The sequence below is a fragment of the Leuciscus leuciscus genome (assembly GCF_965113295.1).
Source record: "Leuciscus leuciscus genome assembly, chromosome: 20".
NCBI classification, from domain to species: domain Eukaryota; kingdom Metazoa; phylum Chordata; class Actinopteri; order Cypriniformes; family Leuciscidae; genus Leuciscus; species Leuciscus leuciscus.
The window spans coordinates 6615760-6634733 of NC_138744.1; the positions used below are offsets into that span (position 1 = coordinate 6615760).

An 18974-nucleotide genomic window follows, 5' to 3' on the forward strand; every position below is an offset into this window, starting at 1 on the left:
TTTATTACATATGTTTATGTAATAAACTGTAATTCACCTATAGTGTTTTTATATATATATTCCAATGGTTGTAGTAATTTCCTAGTGATCAGACTGACTTGCTACATGTTGAATACTGCCAATACCTACCTTACTGTAAATATACTACAATCATATTCTGAAGAAATTATTCTAATTTCACCTTTTTTCATGTTCCAGAGGTTATAGCATGTTCCTAGTGATCACTCTACTCAATTAACTTTGATCAATGTATTAGGTAAAAGTATGTATTATAACTGCTGTTCCTTGTACAACACATTTCTTTCATTGATTAAAGAAATTCAGATACTTTAGATTAATCATATTTTCAACGTTATAAATAAGCAACACCCTTATTGTAATGATTCAAGTTAAATTTTGTTATGAAGTCCTGAAGAAGTGGATTCTGGAATACAGGATAATGTATGAAATTCAGAACCGTGGACAGCGTCGTTTCCAGCGTGCGAAAAACATGTGTTGCGCCAAATTATTACCCTCTATTGGTACGTTTAGGATTAGTTATGGGGGTGTGGTTAGCATCAGAACACATAATGTGAGAGATATTTGCCAGTACATCTGCAGTTGGCTAAAATGTAGTTGTCTGTTTGCACACGATGAAAAACAATGTGAACTTTTTAGACGGCCCCTATCTTGGTTACCACACTACATTGAATATTCAACTAAAGTATATATGCATTAAAAATATACTTGCCCATTTTGATCGATTGTAGAAAATGTTGTAGTTCACAATCTTTGTTGTCAATATCATGTAGATGCTTCGAATCTGAAAAAAAAATAGCTTTATTGACTATTTAATTGAAAAAGTTATTTAACGCGAATGTGCGAATATCGAATATAAAACCAACTTTACCTAAGTCATACACCGGACCTGGTACTCTCACATGGTGTTTACTGATGTTCAGGTTTTTGACACTCTGATCTCTGATCATATACCTGTACTGTTTTCTATGTCCTTTCCTCCTTCAAGATCGCACATTATTCCTACTGCACAATGGACTCGTTCCTTTTCTCCCTGTTTCCGTGATGAATTCACTAACACCTTTAATGAGGTGTTTCTGTCTCTGTCCCTGGAGTCACCCTTACCCGACTTGGATGCTGAAGAACATCTTAGTCTGTTTAATACTGTATGCTCCGAGATTTTAAATACCACTGCTCCTTTAAAAACAAAGAAGCCAAAACCTAAGACTGAACCATGGCTCAATGATACCATCCGCTCTCTGAGGCGAGCATGTAGAAGAGCAGAACGTAAATGGAAAAGTGATAAGCTACAAGTTTCTTATGAAATGCTGAAAAACTCCCTCAGTGCTTTTCAGAAAGCCATGATATCTGCTAAGTCTAAGTATTTTTCTAATTTAATAAAAAAAAACCATCATAGTTCAAAAGCCTTATTTTCTGTGTTAAATTCTGCTCTAAATCCTCCTGTAAATGTGATTTCAAATCCCTCAGTATCGTTATGTGAAGGTTACTCAAGGTTTTTCCTTTGAGAAGATCAACTCTCTCTCTACGATCTCAGTTACAACCTTCTGCTATTGTCTCACCTGAACTGGGTTGTTCTTCAGCCATATGGAGCGTCTTTGACCCAGTTTCTCTTCTGTCTCTCAGAGAAATTGTTGATCACTTGAAACCTTCCTTCTGCTCTCTTGATGTTCTTTCTCCCCGTATTTTGAAACAAATTTTTGATTCAGTTGGAACAAGTTTGGTGTCTTTTCTGAATAAATGCTTGAGCACAGGGACTATCCCTGATAGCCTAAAACAAGCTACTGTTACTCTTCTCAAGAAACCTTCACTTGATGATAGGGATTTTAATAATTTTCTACCTATCTCGACACCACCTTTTATTACAAAAGCTTTGGAGAAAACGGTTCTTAATCAACTCAAATCAAATTCTTGAAACTTTCCAGTCTGGTTTTAAGCCTCTGCACAGCACAGAGTCTGCTTTATTAAGGGTATCTAATGATATATTATTACCGACTGACGCTGGTGATCCTAATACTGTTAGACTTAACCTCGGCTTTTGATACAGTTGATCATAAAACTCTTTTATCCCGACTAGAATATTTTGTGGGCATCCAGGGAACTGTCCTCAGTTGGTTTAAATCATATCTAACAAAAGATTCTCTGTTAAACTTGGTAATTTCTCTTCCTCGCCTGCTCAACTCTCCTGTGGAGTGCCGCAGGGGTCTATTCTCGCACCCATTCTTTTTTCCCTGTATTTACTTCCTCTGGGCTCCATTTTCAGAAAGCATGGTGTATCATTTCACTGCTATGCAGATGATATACAAATTTATTTGCCTCTGAAACGCAACAAAGATACTGCTTTGAAATCTCTTTTTGCATGAAGAAGTAAAAATGTGGTTTTTCAACTTTAATAGCAGTAACATTGATCGGGATCACCTCTTTCCAACTTCATCTTGCATTAAAAACTTAGGTGTTTTCTGGGATCAGAACTTCAAATTTGAAAAACAAATTAATGCAGCGATTAGTTCTTGTTTTTTCCAGCTACGTCTTCTCTCTAAGATCAGATCCTCTCTTTCTGAGAAAACCTTAGAGATTGCTGTCCATGCGCTCATTACATCGCGGTTGGATTATTGCAACTCCCTCTACTATGGCATGCCCAAACACTCTGTTGCTCGTCTCCAATTAGTACAGAATGCTGCTGCAAAGTTCCTCAAAAGAAAACGCAAATTTGATCATGTTTCACCTATTTTAAAATCGCTGCATTGGCAACCAGTGCATTTTAGAATTGAATTTAAAATTGTTTTTAAATCCGTAAATAATCTGGCACCGAGCTATTTGTCCGAGCTTCTCTGTCCACATAATCCCACACGAAACCTGAGGTCTGGTGATCAGAAACTTTTGTCTGTCCCCAGATCACGATTAAAGAATAGAGGAGACAGAGCCTTTGCGATTGCTGGCCCTAGGCTGTGGAACAGCCTTCCATTTTACATCAGAGCGGCTCAATCTCTAACTGTTTTTAAATCCTCTCTTAAAACCTACTTTTTTTCTTTAGCTTTTAATACATTGTGAGCTTTTGTCATGAATATGTGGTTATGTCCTTGTTTTGTATCTTGTGTATTGTTCAGCACTTTGGTCAGCCCTGTTTGCTGTTTTTAAATGTGCTATATAAATAAATACAAACTTGAAACTTGATTAACTCGCCATTGATTGTTGTCCTATTTGTTGTCCTATTCTCTTAACCAAATCTCTGTTCAGGGGAGCATGGGCGCGTGTGGGCCAGTGACGAGGGGCCTGATGAGCCAATGGAAATAGAGGGCGATGACTTTGTGCACAAGGAGAAAGACTTCATTTCTCTGATGTCCTGTACCCCGGGTAAAGTGCTTTTTGGAGTCATGAACCCTACGGTTCTATATAAAACCACATGGACCCCTATAAAACACTTTTTTCTAAGAGTGTAGAATTAGAGTGTATAAGAGTGAAAAATTATTTTATATAAAATAGCTCATTTGTATTCAACTGAACTTTATTTTATTATTATTTGAAGATGTTTCTCAGTGTAAAACCAGTCATTAATCCATATTATACACAAAATCCATTCATTATTGAGGAAAGTCTGAAAGATCCTAACTTTTTTTCTACAGAAATCAAATCTTACAGGCATGTGCAGAATGGAACTTTTTATGTCCAATACATAGTGGATGTGTTTACGAAATATGCACACAAGGATCACATTGAGGAATTATTCAGGAAGGTAAATCACATGCTTCTGCAAGAGCAACTTGTGTGAATTATGTTCCTTTGAAAAGGTCAAAATATTTTTTCTGTGTGTACATTGCCATTCATATGTTCGTTTCGTGCCACAGATGTCTATCATGTTCTCCTCTTACAGGTTATTAGACGTTTTGACAGCCCAGATATGGCCGGGAGCTATAGACAAATGGCGTGTAAAGACAGAGCATCGCTGGCAAAGTTGTTCTACCTGTTCCCTGGACTCTGATTGTACATGCATTTCTCTCCTCATCTGTGAATTCTGTAGACCCTCATGTGCCTTTGCATCTCCAGCAAATCCTAAAAAGTCTTTCCAGATGTCTGAAAAAAATAGTTCTTTCAAAAAAAAGAAAAACCTTTATTAAACAACTTTTTCAATTTACAAAGGAATTGACTTAAATGGTTTAGCTGCATTTCCTCTGAAGAGAAAACCTGTTCTGATACATAATAATTCGCAAATGTATTTTCACACAAACAATACTTTATTTTGTTAATAAAGGTTTTTGTTAAAAACCTACTGTGTCATATTTGAAAAGAACATTTCTAAGGCTCTTGAATTATCAACGTGATCAAAACCTTGCTGAAAAACCTGTTTTACAGAATCACATGCCTTCTGTCCTCTGATTGATAGTTTATACTTTTTTAGCAGGTAAAATACCCTTTAGTCTAATTCTAAAATCATCCCCATCCAGTTTGTGGCACATGTGTCCTTTTGCGAAATCTTTACTGATTTTTAAACATAAGAATAACTTTTATATTGTTAGTAATATTTCAAAAGAAACACTTTTCGGATAGGTTACATATACATCACTTTTTAGAAAAAAATCATGTTAGTGAGTATCAAATATGATACATCAGGAATATTTACACAGTTGAGACAAATGAGATACACTGTAAAATAAATGGTTTTGTTAATGTTATATAACAGCTAGCTATAATAAATATCACATTAAATAATAAAATAAGGATATCAGTTTTACACTTTTCAAAAAAAAAAAAAGAAGTTTTTAGACATAGCAGTAGCCTACTTTGGAAAACAGTTTAGTTACAAAGTACTTTCTGACAAAATAAATGTTACCTGTGAAGTTTCTGACTGACCTGGCATTGAGGAAGTAAAGCGGCTGCATTCGTTTCCAGCAATAGTGTTAAACAGTTTTAGGAGGGTGGATCACATGAGAGAACATTCTCTCACAGAGAAAACCTAAAATCAGCCACTTAAAATGAATTACTTTTGGTCACATATAAGTAATTAATTACTACAGCAAATTGAAACTGATAAAGGAGGAACCAGAGATGTATGTGTGCATGTAATATAAGCAATTTTCACTGTTTCATTGAATCATCTTTATATTTTTTGGATTATGAAATATGCAGAATGGGAAAGGAGATGCATGTGCCTCCTATTCATACAGATTATGACTTTCTCTGATGTAGCCTACAATTTATTGCATTAAATATCATACCAACGTAGATAAAACATACCAAAGTAGCCTACACTCTCTTGTTCCCCATGTATTTACAAGAAAGTGGTTATGAAATGAGGCAGGAAATGCTCAATGTAAATGTCAGGCTAAAAGTCTAAAGACACGCCTTCATCTCGGCGCGAAACAGGAGGTCTCTTTTCCACCGGTTCATCCTCCTGTGAGCCACGAAACTCTGAGGAACCATGGAGCAACAAATCAAGCAAGAACTGGAGAATACGTTTGAGGATCTGGGGGAGGGAAATCTAAGAAAGTTCAAAATCAAATTGCGCGATCGGAAGTCTGACAATGAAAACCAACGTGTACGACAAGCTACAATCGACAAAATTAAAGACGCTTTAGATCTCTCCGATGTAATGGTGAACACTTTCACATCGACAGGCGCTGTTCCTGTGACACTCGAAGTTTTAGAGGCTATTAAAGCTAATAAACAGGCAGAGGAGCTCAGAGAGACCATAAGACGCAGTAAGTAAACTATTTTGAAAAGAAAACTAAATTCAGAAAGAGTAGCCTAGACAAAGTAGCCTACAGGGCCGAATTATTCTTTCCTTGGTGTAGAATTAAAAATTGTAAATTGTAAACCTAAAACCAGTTCTTAAGAATTTAGAACCTGTTCCATTTCAAAGTAAAACGTAAAAAGTATTTTAATGCAAATTCAAATTGCATTTATTTTTCTTATTTTTTTGTGCAAATAGACATAATTGTTCCCTCAAAGTAGCCTACTAATTCGTTAAGAAGAATCAGAATCGAAAGGAGAATTCGTTAAATTATTTACGATTCCTAGCCTATATATAATTGTACTCTAGACTTGAATTTAATTTTACTTTCAGTTTCCTTCAGAGAATCATTAACATCCTCTTGTTTTTCAGTAGATCCAGCTGTTCCTCAACCGGGCCCGAGGGCTCCATCTAATGGTGAGTAAGTCTAGGTTGGTAAGGTAGGTTTTAAATCTCTTCACTCTTTGGTGAAGACAATGAGGCGTTCATAACTTCATATATGACCAAATAAAAAATATTCATATGAACTCCATCATCACAATCTGACCAAATGCACATTTACATCTCTTTCATAGATGAACACTTAATCAATAGGAATTCGACAGAGCTGATAAAACGTAATGTTCATAATGTGGACCCCATCCTAGATGAACTAACCCTATCTCCTCTTGTTTTTCAGTAGCTCCAGTTGTTCCTCAACCAGGCCCGAGGGCTCTATCTAATGGTGAGTAAGTCTAGGTTGGTATAGGTTTTAAATCGTGTTTATTTCTCACCTAATAATTAAACCTTGTTCATAACTTCATATATACAAAATATTAATATGAACTCATCATCAGTATCCTCACAATCTGACCACATGCATGTTTACATCTCCTTCATAGAGGAACACTTCATCGATAGGAATTCGACAGAGCTGATAAAACGAGTTCATAATGTGGACGCCATCCTAGATGAACTTCATCAGAAGAAAGTCATCTCAGACGAGGACTACAGTGCCATTCGTGCTGAGAAAACCCCACAGAAGAAGATGAGAGAATTATTAATGGGCCCAATTAAATCTGCTGGCACTAAAGGGAAAGATATTTTATATGATGTTCTCAAGAAGTCAAATGTCTTCCTAATTGAAGAGCTTGAGGCTCCGGGAAGATGAAATCTATTACATTTTTACTTTACTCAAATTTAAATTGCCATTGTTTTAAAACTAGGCGTTTTATCACTTAGTTTGAATGTTTGTTTGTTTTTTTTTCAGTTTTTTTTTCCCAAGCAGACAACCTCTCACAAAATCAGGTCCAAAATCTTACTTGGTAGAACAAAAACAATTACATCTTTATTGATGATCAAAACACTTGTCTGTACGTCTTCGCATACTTATCTTTTTATCACCAGTCAATAAACAACCAAGTTAAGAAACCAGATGTTTGTTTCTTTTCTACAAACCCTTTTAATTTCTTCTGTTTATCCGTTTAATTTCTCTGTTTATTCAGACTCTTTATATTCCTGATTCAATTTTGCATAGGTATAATGTCTTGTTGATACAATGTCGTATTTGATTTATTACCAAGTGTATTATTAATCATTCTGTGTTCTGTATTAGCATAGTCAATGCAATGCTAGAAATGTCCCTAGAAATACACAGAGGTTTGTAACAACAAATAGAACTATGTTAGCATTAATTTAGTAAACCTATAGTGTCTATTCACTGAAAATGAATAAGCCTACTAACCAAAACTGTAGTTATTCCAAATACACACCATCACAAGGGTCCTTCGAGTCAATAAATCTGTGAAAACAAAAGATGAAAAAAGTACATTTTGAATCGGTTAAAAGTTTGGAATAATTTTTAATGTTTTGAAAGAAGTCTCTTCTGCTTACCAATTCTGAGTGTTTGATAAAAATACAATAATGGTAAAAATTATTACATTTTAATATATTTTAAAATATAATTTATTCCTGTGATGACAAAGCTGAATTTTCAGAATCATTTACTCCAGTCTTCAGCATCACATGATCATTTCAATATGCTGATTTAGTGCTCAATTAATATCATTTATTGTCATTTAAAAAAAAAGATAGAAATCTTTAATAAGATGATTTACTGTCACTTGAATAAAATTACAGTCCTTGTTTAATAAAAGTATTAATTTCTTTCTTTTAAAATAAAATAAATTAATTATTATACCCCAAGCTTTTAATCACAGTTTCCACAAAAATATTAAGCAGCTCAACTGTTTTCAACATTGATAACAAGAAATATTTCTTGAGCAGCAAATCAACATATTCGAAAGATTTCTGAAGGATCATGTGAAGAGTAATGATGCTGAAAATAGCTTTGACATCACAGGAATAAATTACATTTTAAAATACATTAACATAGAAAACAATTACCTTAAATTTTAATAATATTTCACAATATTACTGTTTTACTGTATTTTTTATCAAACAAATGCAGCTTTATTCCAAACTTTTGACTGGCAGTGTATGCGAATAAAACTGGTGCAAAAAAAGGAAGCCTTACTTGTTTTGAGATCGTGCAGCTTTTCTGGCCTCTCGAGCTTCGTTCTCAGCGTAGATCTTCTTATAGCAGTAAATCAGCACAAAAATCATCCACAACTGCAGGACTACGATCAACACGTACATCATGATCTCAGAGATTACAGTGGCCAGCTCGGGGTTGGCTGGGGGAGACACAAATTCACATATTCAAATTACTAGTTGGAATGCAAATTTGTCACCTGTGAGTGGAATTTGAATGAGTCTCACCTTTTTCCACAACTGTGAGTTCCACCTCTTTGTTTATTATCACTTGCTCCTCAGTCATAGAAAGGTACAGCGTTCGGTGGAAGGTACAGCGGTAAGTCCCAGTGTCATTATATGTGACATTGTTAATGGAGATGGCACCAATTTGCACATCCTTTGTCCACATAGTCCCTTGCCAGTCTAATCTTCCCTCAAAGTTTTCATGAAGAATAGTGGGGAAAGGATATTCATACTGGAAAATCTGATAGGGACAGAGATATTACTAATAAAACCATGTAAAGATTGAAATTGATTAGTGTTCTACTGTATGCTCTGCTGTACACTCTTAAAAATAAAGGTGCTTAGTTGGCATTGATGGAACTTTTCCATTCCATTTTTCCATTCAGATTAATAAAATGTTCTTCACACTCTTTCCAAAAATGGTTCTTTTAAGAACTGTTCACTGAAAGGTTCTTTGAGGAACCCAAAATGGTTCTTCTATGGCATTGCTGTGAAACTTCCCTTTCGGAAGCTTTATTTTTAAGAGTGTAAAACACGTCAAGCTGGCCGAACAATCTGACAACAGGCTTTCTGATCCATATAATCTCCGTACTAACATGGATAAACTCCTCAGTTCCAGCTGGTTTGAAGTGCCAGTCCACAATAGCAGAACCTGGCACTTCTGCTCTTTTTTTGCAGGAAATGCAACCCAACAGAAAACTTTCTCCAGCCACAGCCTCTGTCATGGAATCCACTTCAGCACATCCAGTTTGGCCTTGTGGCACTAAAATTAGACATTTTGAACAAGCAAGAAAAAGAGATGCAAGGTTATTATAGTTCAGAAGATGTTATGGCAGTGGGACATTTTGCAGGCTAGATCCTCAAGACTGAAAATTATATATAGGCTATATATATACAATTTTCTTTCTTTGCTTATCATGCATCTTCAATTTTAATATTTTGAAAACGTTACGTTTCTGAGCAATAAATCTAAAGATAAATGTAGCCTACAGGATCTTACATGGAGAGACTAACACTATAGCAGCATAAGACTTAACGAGGGATGTTATTAATGCAGCCTACAATAAATAGGCTAATGAAAAATATAGGCTACTAACATCTGATGACTGTACTTATATGTTATTATGTTAATAATGATTTGTATAATGACCTCTAAATAATTGTATCATTTAAAATAATTTCACAATTGCATGTTTTATAACTTACCTTGGCTAAAAAAGACGCTGAGAGCCAAAAATGAAATAATTCCCATTGACATTTTCACAGTTCACGCACAGCTGTAACCGATGCACTCAACTATAAATCACCTCCTTGAAATCGCTTCCTTGCCCCACGTTTCTCTTTTCTTCTTTATAATCACAGTTTCTTAAACATTACTGGGCTCAACATCCTCAGTTCCTCGCATTTTAAATCTAACTCTTAAGTTGATTATCCTAAAAAATACATTTAAACATAATCTTTCAGCCTTCAAATGATTTCAAGAAAGCGTTTAAAGCTTTAAAATTATATCACGTCACACTAAAAAACAGATCGTGTTTTGCAGCAGACTTTGACGTTTAGGAGAGCTAAGTATAGACCGTGTGAATCCTTGTGCTTGCAACTCAACACGGAATTTGAGACGTGAGATTCGGACGAGCGCGAGCGCGAGCGGCGTCCAGTTGCTATACGATCACCCAATCATCACGTGGCATGCCGTATTAACATTTAGTCCCTTGAACTATTTTCTATTTAATGTTTCCACTTAACTTTTAATACTAGTAGCAAATAATCCAATATAACTTATTCAGTTTAATTGGTTTTATTGTTATTGGTAATACATTGCATTGAATTATGAATCACTGAGGTTCAGATATAAAAAAAAATCACTTAGAATGTATTCCAATAAATAGGCCTACTGGTATTAGTTTGTATTTATTAGATATTAGGCCTACATATAAGACGCTAATACAGCATCTATCTTGGTTTTTTACTCAAAGGTATAAGCTATGTTTTTCAGAAACACTTTTTGTTATCCTGGTTAAAACTTTTTTCACATCCTGATAACAATCAATAAGAGAATTGGTCTAAATAATAAAAAAAGTTCATATATTTTCCATGGAAGTCTCTGAACCAAAAAATGTTCAACCAATCATTCCATTTGGTCCGAATGCAATGATACAATGCCCTACGTCCGCTTATCAACATGTATTTCCATACCTCCGTCACGCTCGTGCAAACATCACACGTCATCAGCGCCTTTCAAGAGATGTAGACAGACAGTCACCGAGTGCCGCAAACAAACAGCAGCCACCTTTAACAGTTCCTCCTGAACCAAAACAACCAGCTTATGTTCATGCCATGTTCATGCCATGTCGTAACCGTGATTACGAGATGACAACCCGTGACGTAGGATCATGTCCTGAACTCGGAATTAGTTCCGGCCCGAAGAGTGTATTTTACGAAGATATTTTTTTATATAATATATAATATATTTTTATATTTTATATATGTTTGGCTGTAATAAGAAACTCTTATACACCTGATGGTTTGAGGGTGAGTAAATATGGGATTTTTGGGTGAACTATCCCTTTAAGGAATAAGTGTTGAAATGGCTTGCCACATTAAATCAGCACACAGGCCTTTAACTTTTTTTTTTTTATATCAACATTTTCAGAAATCACCTTTAAATTTTCAGTTAGACCTAAGGAATGAACATGAATATATACAAAATAAACTAGTTGTAGTTATGTTGTAGCTTAATGAGAGATAATTTCAGGGACCATAAACCAGTAGTCAAGGACATTAATGACACACCTGATCCTTTTGGGTTGTTGTGGTTAGTAGTGCTCGTGAAAATGAATAAACACATAGGCTATGTAGTGTGGAAACTGATTATAATAAACTATATCTCCTCTCATATAAAATCTCCATTCTAAATTGTGCTTGGAAAAAATTTTGCATATACTCCTCCTTTATTAGACAGCTGCAGATATAATGTACACACCACTATCACAACGTTCCACAAACTTGTTTATTATAACAGGTTTCCTGTGACCATTCGATGTCACAGCCAGGGGACACATAAGAGAGTCGACATGCAAAAGAGTTCTGCTTGTATTTCCACAGAATTTTACTGACTAAATAAGTGTAAGTAAACAACAATGGAGGCCTTTTCAAAGATGCTAAAGTCTATTCTATAAAAGGAGAGCTGTAAATATTTTCAAGCTGCATTAGTTCTCCATGAGGAAATGTTGATATAGATTTTTTATTTCCTAATACAGTATCTGTCAAAAGTTTGGAAACATTACAATATTTTAATGTTTTTGAAAGAAGTCCCTTATGCTCGCCAAGACTGCATTTATTTCATCTAAATATTATTACAGATTAAGAAGTTTTCTATTTGAATAAATATTTAAAATAATTTTATAATTTATTCATGTGATGACAAAGCTGAATTTTCAGCATCATTACTCCAGTCTTCTGTGTCACATGATCCTTCAGATCCTTCATTTTTTACATTTATTAAAAAAAGAAAACAATTATTTTAAATTGTAATGGGTTTTTTTTCTGTATTTTTTATTAAATGAATGCAGCCTTGGTGAGTGTAAGATACTTATTTCAATAAAAATTAAAAAAGAAGTAATGTTTCCAAACTTTTGACAGGTAGCCTACTGTATTATTTACAATTTTACACTTATTTTGTACACTTTATTTACACTTCACAGTGTGTGACATCACTGGAAATAAAGTCTCACGGATTGTAATATTCATAAAAAAGACCAGAGTAGGATTTTACATTGCAATTGTGAAAGTTTTAAAATGTGTGCTGCTGCTGTAAAGTTTAGTTGATATGCTGTGTTTATGTAGTGAAGCAGCTTTATGGTTTATTACACAACTCCCCTATTTACTTATTTACCCTATTTACTTTTCCTCTATATACTTGTCATGGCACTGATGCTCAGTGTCAATTTACTAAGTCTGGAGCACATGGCCATTTCCCTGGAGAGCAAGGTTAACAAAATCCTCCCTAATGGAAAATAATACCAAATAATAATGTTTTATCACACAACGCCCCTGTTTTCTTGTCATGGCACTGATGCTCAATGTCAATTTACTTAGTCTGGAGCACAGGGCCATTTCATTGGAGAGCAAGGTTAACAAAATCCTCCCTAATGAAAAATAATTCCACTATCTATCTCGGTTATCTAATGATTATTATTAGAAAGTTCTTTTTTTAACACAAAATGTTTAATAAATAGGCTAAATCACAAACAAAAAATATATAATTTTTTTTCTCTCTTTTTTCTTTTTTGGTCAAACCATTGTCCTTCAGATCTGGTAAGTGTGTTGAGGTAAAATATTTATACTGACATGTCATGTCATGTCAGATTGCGTCAGAGGTTTACTGAGAAACTACGGAGTGAAGGTTGTTTTGGTCCCGCGCGCGTCAAGCGCACCCTCCCCAAACACAACCACAGGCACTACGCAAAGCGTGCCGCTTGATTTCCTTACCGACTCCCACGAGCAGGTGAACACATATATTTAGCACCGCTCGAGTTTCCAAATGCCCATTCAATGCCAGCAGTCGTACAGCAACAACATAACCCTATGGAATCTCTCCACTACGCCAACACAACTCATAAAACCAGACGACTCAAAGGCACGAGTCACGAGCAGGTCACGAGCAAGTGTTGAAACCCTGTCAAAATCGAATTAAGAGGTGAGTCAAGGTTATTTCATATTTGATAAACGAAACGTTCCCGCGGAAACCTGATAAACAGGAAAAGCTGATAGCACAGTATCCTATAGGCTACATCAAATAATCTATAGCATAACGCTTTCAGCATAGCCTAATGACACGTAAATATAAACGGTTAGGCCATTTAACTTGCAGCTTTAGCCCACTGTAAATCTAATAAGACAGTTCAGGAGATGGTTTTGTTTTTATAGCATAGCCTACTATTTTATTTGAACAATATAGCCTATCTTCAGGTAATGTTTTACTATAGGATGGGCCGTTACCAAGTCGCCTTAATAATAGGCTATAGTCATAATAAAGTGTCTGTGTTTTTCTTCAGCCTTTTAGAACGTAGCCTACACTATAAAAAAATCAATAAGTTATGATGACATGTTTTATTTTATTTTTATTTTTTTTAACTCAATTTTCAACCTTTTTGTAAGTTAGCATATACAAGATTCAAGTCAGTTTATCACGTAGGCTAAGTCAGTTTAATGTAATATTTACATTTATGCTTTGGACGCTTTTATCCAAAGCGACTTGCATTGCAAGTCGAAATATAAGTTGAAATGACATCCAAGTTGATTGTAGCCTATTAGGCTACTTAAAAATTTAAGTCAGCAACTTTTTTGTTTTGTTTTTGTTTACAGTATATTCTTTGCGAGAAACGGGCTGAAAGCGCAAGAGAATATCAATTCCACACTCATCTCTCATTAATCGAGTCCAGAATAATGATTGTTAAAAGCCTTGCAACAAGCATTCAAGGTAAGCGAATTGATCAAACTTCACTCTTTTAAAATTCCTACTATACTGTTACCAATCTAAATGTTCAAACTATCATTGTTGGACTCCCATATTATTATGGTATTTCATTCCTCTTTTTTTAAATATAGTTCAGGTTAAACGCGCTACACTTAAAGTCCTGAAGAGGGCGCAATAAGCAAATAAATCATGTCAGCCTTGAAAAGATTAGTGGAGTAGAAATCAAATTTAACATCAATGACAAATACTCATTTGATTAAATTAACTATAGTATAGAAATATCTAATATTTATCTTAATTAGCCTATATGTTTATTCAAGCCTATACATTTCATTGGATTTTTGATGAATTGTCATGATTGGTTACTTTTATTTCTCTTAATAAGGCGCTGGTAAAAGGAACCGTATATATTCCGAAATATACTATTAATTAATGTCAGTTTTTTTTTAGACAATTAAAGCTATTTAAAATGAATTATTTATGTACTGGCCTGTTAGTGAACAAAGCCAAAACACCCGTTACTTTTTGTCTGCGCACGCTGAAGAGCCTTTTGATGGATTCTCTCTCGACTATACCATTGAGTAAACCGGGAGGGGGTGTATGTAATTAAGAATAATTTTCAGTAATTATTGTCTTCCGCTTTATGCCGTGTTTTAATATCGACGATGTTCATATTGATTATTCTCATCATGTGAGTTCAAACTTTAATTTACTTAAGTCACAGAGCGTCATTGTACATATTTTGGCGTTTGAATTTACCCCTGTCAAATTTTTGCCCCTTCGCATTCGAAACTGTTCTCTATCTTACTATCTCTTCGCGTAGCATTTAAACTTAGAGAAAGTTCGTATACTTAAAATGTATTAGATACGTAGGCATATTTTAATAGATCAAACTATGAGATCATCACCTAGTCCTGTGACTATGATTTTGGAATGGCGGAAAGGCGATTTAACGGATAAGAAAAAGTAAACAGAGGACCGTTTTCTCTCCCACCGGTATCATTAGCATGCTAGCCAACTAGCAACTAGTATTCTCCCCAACTGTCTGTCTGAATAGTACGGCTGACCGGTTCGTTAGCACTGCTAACGCCTATCATGGTTTGTTTACTGCAGTATGATTTGACATTTACGCATTTCAGCGTATGTAATGTTGATCCGAAATAGTTCAACAGAAATACATAATTAGAAAACAGCTTAATCTGAAAACTGGCAGCGAAAGCTACTTTTTTGTTAGCTTGCCGGCTAAATTAGGGGTGCTGATGTGTTCTTGCGAAAAAGTGGATTTTAACATCACCCCTCGCACTGTCGCCCGTCTGGTGTATGAGGCCGAACAGGAAAAAAACAATGGGGGTAATTCGTCCAATGGAAGGTAGGAATTATTATTATTTTTAAGACTTAAGTTACAATAACTTTATAATAAGGTTTCATTTGTTAACATTATTTAATGTATTAACTAACATGAATTAACCATGAGCCACGAACATTAACCATGTTAATCTGTGTCAATGTTAGTTAATAAATATCCAGCTGTTCGTTGTTTGTTCATGTTAGTTCACAGTGCATTAACTAATGTTAACAAATACAACATTAGATTTCCATAATGTATTTGTAAATGTTGAAATTACCATCAACAAAGATTAATAAAAGCTGTAGAAGTGCAGTTCATTATTAGTTCATGTTAACTAATGTAGTTAACCAATGAAAACTTATTGTAAAGTGTTACCGACATATTTGCCTTTTATTAGGTTAAAAAAGTATCTGTCATTGATGTTCTTCATTTGACTAATATAACTTTTATCCATTGCACGGTGGTGGTTTTTACACTTACTCAATGTGTAAGTGAAAGTGTTAATAGCTTGAGTTTGATTTGTTCAAACAAAACCTGGACATGATTTGGCTTGTTCAAACAGGAAAGTAAATAAAGTGGCAGATCTCGTCCCTGCCCTTGATAAATGGCTGTCAGTCTTGTTCTGAAGCCTATGATGAAACTCTTCTGTCTAGGAGGTTTTCAGAGGAATTTCTGTTAATCTCCCAATAACTTGGAATTTCTACACAATTATTATAAAGGTCAGGTTTCTGATTTCGTTATTTTGTCAATCCCTTGGTGATGGGAATATGCTGCTTCTATTTTGGTTCACTTTTATTTTTAAATTTGTATTTAAAGTTTTTTTTTCTTTTGCGAATTGTTTGTTTCTTTGAGTTCAGGAAGGCATCTTTACTCTGAAAGAAAGTGAACAATAAAGAGGACACACTGTGCTGCTCTTGTATTGTTGTGGTTGATTTGTCTCAGCATGGCTCACCAGCTTGTGGTACCAAGTGACAGGAAAAAAGACCTAGCTCTGTTTAAAAAGGTGCTTAGTTGTGGGAAACTTTTCTTCTCTACCCACAGCAAACACTATGTATGTGCATTGTGCACAAATGTTACAAGGTAAAACATGCAAAGCTGATAGTCAGGTGAGAAAAGAAAACAGGGTTTCTGTTTACATGTGCCTTCCCATAGCATGAACAAAGCAAGTTCACCAACATGATCAAATCCAACAATACAGTAGAAGAGGTTTTGGTTCACCTCTTCTTTGAATAGAGTCTGCAACCTTCATGTTAGCAGCCTAGTTAAATAGAGGTGTTTTTCAAAGTGTTCAGGTGGCAAATGATAAACACTCAGAGGGATGATGGCTACATTGTACTGTAATCAACCAACGGTTACTCCACCCATACATTAATAACATCTTGCGTGTATAAACACCACCTGCCAGGTGTGCAGGTTGTTGTTGTATGATTTTATGTTCGTGTTGTTTTAGATCTCATTTAGAGGAGCTATACTATAAGAATATGGGAGAATATAGTCCAACAAGACCATTGACTTAAACTTTGTCTGCTAAATCATGTGAAATGTGCAAATTTCTTTAAAAAAGGGTTTTATAATTTTGTGGAAATATATTAGGAATGCAATACCATGACCATTTAAGAAACTACTGTTAAAAGTTTGGGGTCAGTAAGATTAAAAAGAAAGATATTAAAATACATTTATAGTAAAAAAAATAATTTAAAAAAAATGCAAAAGTATTAAGCAGCACATTTGTTTTCAATTGTTTTTGAGCACCAAATCAGCATATTAAAAGCACACAAAATATTTTTGAAGGGTCATGTGACACTGAAGATATATTAAATGGAAAACAGTCATTTTAAATTGTAATAAAATTTCACAATATTACTGTTTTTATTGTATTACTTATTAAATAAATGCAGCATAAGCATAAATTGATGTGCATAAGAGACTGCATCAAAAACATTTAAAAAATCTTACCGACTCCAAACTTTTGAATGGTGTACAATATCATTTTTTCTTTATATTTATTATGCATGTAGTTTTGAGTCTCTGAATGTCTTCAATATTTGGCCAAACTGTTGAAATAAAACTGTAGTATGCAAATAGAAATGCATCAGAATCAGCCCTAAGTGTTTAATGATGTTAATACTGTATGTGCATCCCTGATATATTGTGAAATACCACAACATTATACAATTGATCTGCAAAGATATACGTTTTGTGTAAAATATAAAGTAGCTCAAATAAAAAAAAAAATCAGTCTGTAGCTTGAAATAGTTAAAGACAAATATAGTTTTTCCCCTTTTCAGCAACATGATCTTATCACACCTGATGTGCAAATCGCAATGACGAGGCAGATTGCAAAACTGCATTTTTTTGTGAACTCGGCTCGTGGAAGAAAAAGGGGCAGAGACCTTTTTTGAAAGAATGCTTAAACGGCAGCAGAGAAACGGAAGAAGATGGATCTGACATCAAGCAGTCTTCGATGCAAGCAAGTTCAACTTCTCAAATGACATGCACAAGACATGGCTGCACTTTTTTTATGCATATTAGAGATATTCAGTGATGGCTCCACCCCATTTTTTCAGTTCCTGCTGCAGGAATTTATGTCGTATATTCGCTGTACATCTGTGAAGGAAGCTCAACTGCTGACTTCTTTCTTCAGGACAGCGAGTTGAAATGGATGCAGACCTGTCCAAATTTCATCAGATTGTATTTCTGTAATAGAATATTTATTTTGGGCTCTAGTGGAATTTCCAGACCAGATGTAGAAGACGAAGAGACTAAGAGAGAGAGGAAATATATGGCGCTTCTCAACGAATGATTGTGCGTGATGAAACTTGTACTCAATGAAACTGTCAGCCGTAGACTATCCTGATGCAGAAAAGTTCTAAGTGATGTATGAAAGTCTGTTGATGATGGCTGTGACACCACCACCTGTAATCACCATGGCTGAGCCCATTCCCATTCCAACCCTGAACATTCTTCCACCTTCGTCCGACACGGAGTCGTGGTCCTGCTCCCCGAGCCCACGGCCACACCGGTCCCACTCACGCAGGCGAAACCGAGAGAACAGGAGAGCTAAGGAGGTACAGCAAAGAGACGCATCAGAGAACCATTGGGATAAGGGGAAAGGGGAACGAGATAGAAATCAAAGCCCATCACATGCATCTCCGATGGTTTCTAATGTAGAAGCGGAAGAACAGGGAAGCCCCTCTGTGCTTCTCCTACCCCCATCTCGCTCATGTTCACGGAGCTCTTCCCTAAGCAGGCGCTCTCGCTGGTCTATCCGTAGCCTTCTCAGCAAGGATTCAGATTGTGACAGCAGCAGGTCAGTGTGTTTCCCCCTCCCACTTGCACAGTCAGCACCATTCCCTTACGCTGGCTTAAAAAAGAAAGAAAAAAAAGTGCATCCACTCAGGATGCTCAGAGAGATATTCCTGCAGGTGCAGATGCAATGAGAAGAGTAGTAGAAACTCTTTAAGAAACAGATCTGGTTAGGGAGGAGATACTTTTAGTTTTAAGATCATTTCATCATTTAAGATCACGATTATTAGCATGATCTTTTCCAGAGTTTTTGTCTTTTTCTTTCAGTGGTGTGTGATTTATTTTATTTTATTTTATTTCTTGATTTAAAGGAGTAATTGTTTCATTTCTCTTCTGGCATA

General features: G+C 35.3%; 4 protein-coding genes across 19 annotated transcripts in view; 3 read left to right on the forward strand and 1 right to left on the reverse strand.

The window, feature by feature from the left end:
* Window positions 1-4278, forward strand: part of caspa (caspase a) — a 75968-nt gene extending 71690 nt beyond the window's left edge. For both annotated transcript variants that reach the window (XM_082148915.1, XM_082148917.1), the window contains exons 6-8: window positions 3253-3369; window positions 3639-3748; window positions 3887-4278. In XM_082148915.1, coding sequence (XP_082005041.1) covers window positions 3253-3369; window positions 3639-3748; window positions 3887-3994 — 335 coding nt within the window. In that variant the 3' untranslated portion in view covers window positions 3995-4278. The remainder of the gene's footprint in view (window positions 1-3252; window positions 3370-3638; window positions 3749-3886) is intronic.
* Window positions 784-10091, reverse strand: LOC309483242 (sodium channel regulatory subunit beta-1). 2 transcript variants are annotated; one of them, XM_082148940.1, is made up of 6 exons: window positions 9707-10091; window positions 9097-9263; window positions 8504-8741; window positions 8259-8418; window positions 7467-7523; window positions 784-802 (listed from the first exon to the last, which is right to left on the reverse strand). In XM_082148940.1, exons 1-5 carry the CDS (start codon window positions 9756-9758, stop codon window positions 7478-7480), a joined length of 663 nt encoding a protein of 220 aa, XP_082005066.1. In that variant the 5' UTR covers window positions 9759-10091; the 3' UTR covers window positions 784-802; window positions 7467-7477. The 2 variants fall into 2 exon arrangements, with proteins under 2 accessions (XP_082005066.1, XP_082005065.1); XM_082148939.1 differs by lacking the exon at window positions 784-802 and having other exon boundaries at window positions 6977-7523.
* On the forward strand, window positions 5376-7156 carry LOC309483244 (apoptosis-associated speck-like protein containing a CARD). Of its 11 annotated transcripts, XR_014200520.1 has the most exons (5): window positions 5385-5711; window positions 6116-6160; window positions 6423-6467; window positions 6625-6950; window positions 6993-7156. XR_014200520.1 is itself a non-coding variant. In XM_082148946.1 (4 exons), exons 1-4 carry the CDS (start codon window positions 5432-5434, stop codon window positions 6891-6893), a joined length of 633 nt encoding a protein of 210 aa, XP_082005072.1. In that variant the 5' UTR covers window positions 5382-5431; the 3' UTR covers window positions 6894-7156. The 11 variants fall into 11 exon arrangements, 7 of the variants coding, with proteins under 7 accessions (XP_082005072.1, XP_082005070.1, XP_082005074.1 ...); XR_014200517.1 differs by having other exon boundaries at window positions 5376-5711; window positions 6116-6183; window positions 6625-7156; XR_014200518.1 differs by having other exon boundaries at window positions 5376-5711; window positions 6116-6183; window positions 6426-6467; window positions 6625-7156.
* Window positions 10092-12950: 2859 nt separating the features above from the next.
* The window catches only part of gramd1a (GRAM domain containing 1A), a 32007-nt gene continuing 25983 nt past the window's right edge, over window positions 12951-18974 (forward strand). Inside the window, exons 1-3 of one of the 4 annotated variants that reach the window (XM_082148873.1) lie at window positions 12951-13199; window positions 13868-13982; window positions 17616-18637. In XM_082148873.1, coding sequence (XP_082004999.1) covers window positions 18204-18637 — 434 coding nt within the window. In that variant the 5' untranslated portion in view covers window positions 12951-13199; window positions 13868-13982; window positions 17616-18203. Of the gene's footprint in view, window positions 13200-13867; window positions 13983-14432; window positions 15349-17615; window positions 18638-18974 lie in introns of those variants that run through there. The other 3 variants (XM_082148877.1, XM_082148874.1, XM_082148875.1) reach the window with 3 other exon arrangements.

What these genes read in the sequence shown, in the direction of transcription:
- LOC309483242 (XM_082148940.1), bottom strand. Translation starts at nt 9,758, where the DNA reads ATGTCAATGGGAATTATTTCATTTTTGGCTCTCAGCGTCTTTTTTAGC. An exon ending in CAGCGTCTTTTTTAGCCAAG is followed by an intron (nt 9,264 to 9,706) that starts GTAAGTTATAAA and finishes GTCTAATTTTAG; the next exon opens with TGCCACAAGGCCAAACTGGA. An exon ending in ACTCACAGTTGTGGAAAAAG is followed by an intron (nt 8,419 to 8,503) that starts GTGAGACTCATT and finishes TGTCTCCCCCAG; the next exon opens with CCAACCCCGAGCTGGCCACT.
- LOC309483244 (XM_082148943.1), top strand. Translation starts at nt 5,432, where the DNA reads ATGGAGCAACAAATCAAGCAAGAACTGGAGAATACGTTTGAGGATCTG. An exon ending in CCCGAGGGCTCCATCTAATG is followed by an intron (nt 6,161 to 6,422) that starts GTGAGTAAGTCT and finishes CTTGTTTTTCAG; the next exon opens with TAGCTCCAGTTGTTCCTCAA. An exon ending in CCCGAGGGCTCTATCTAATG is followed by an intron (nt 6,468 to 6,624) that starts GTGAGTAAGTCT and finishes TCTCCTTCATAG; the next exon opens with AGGAACACTTCATCGATAGG.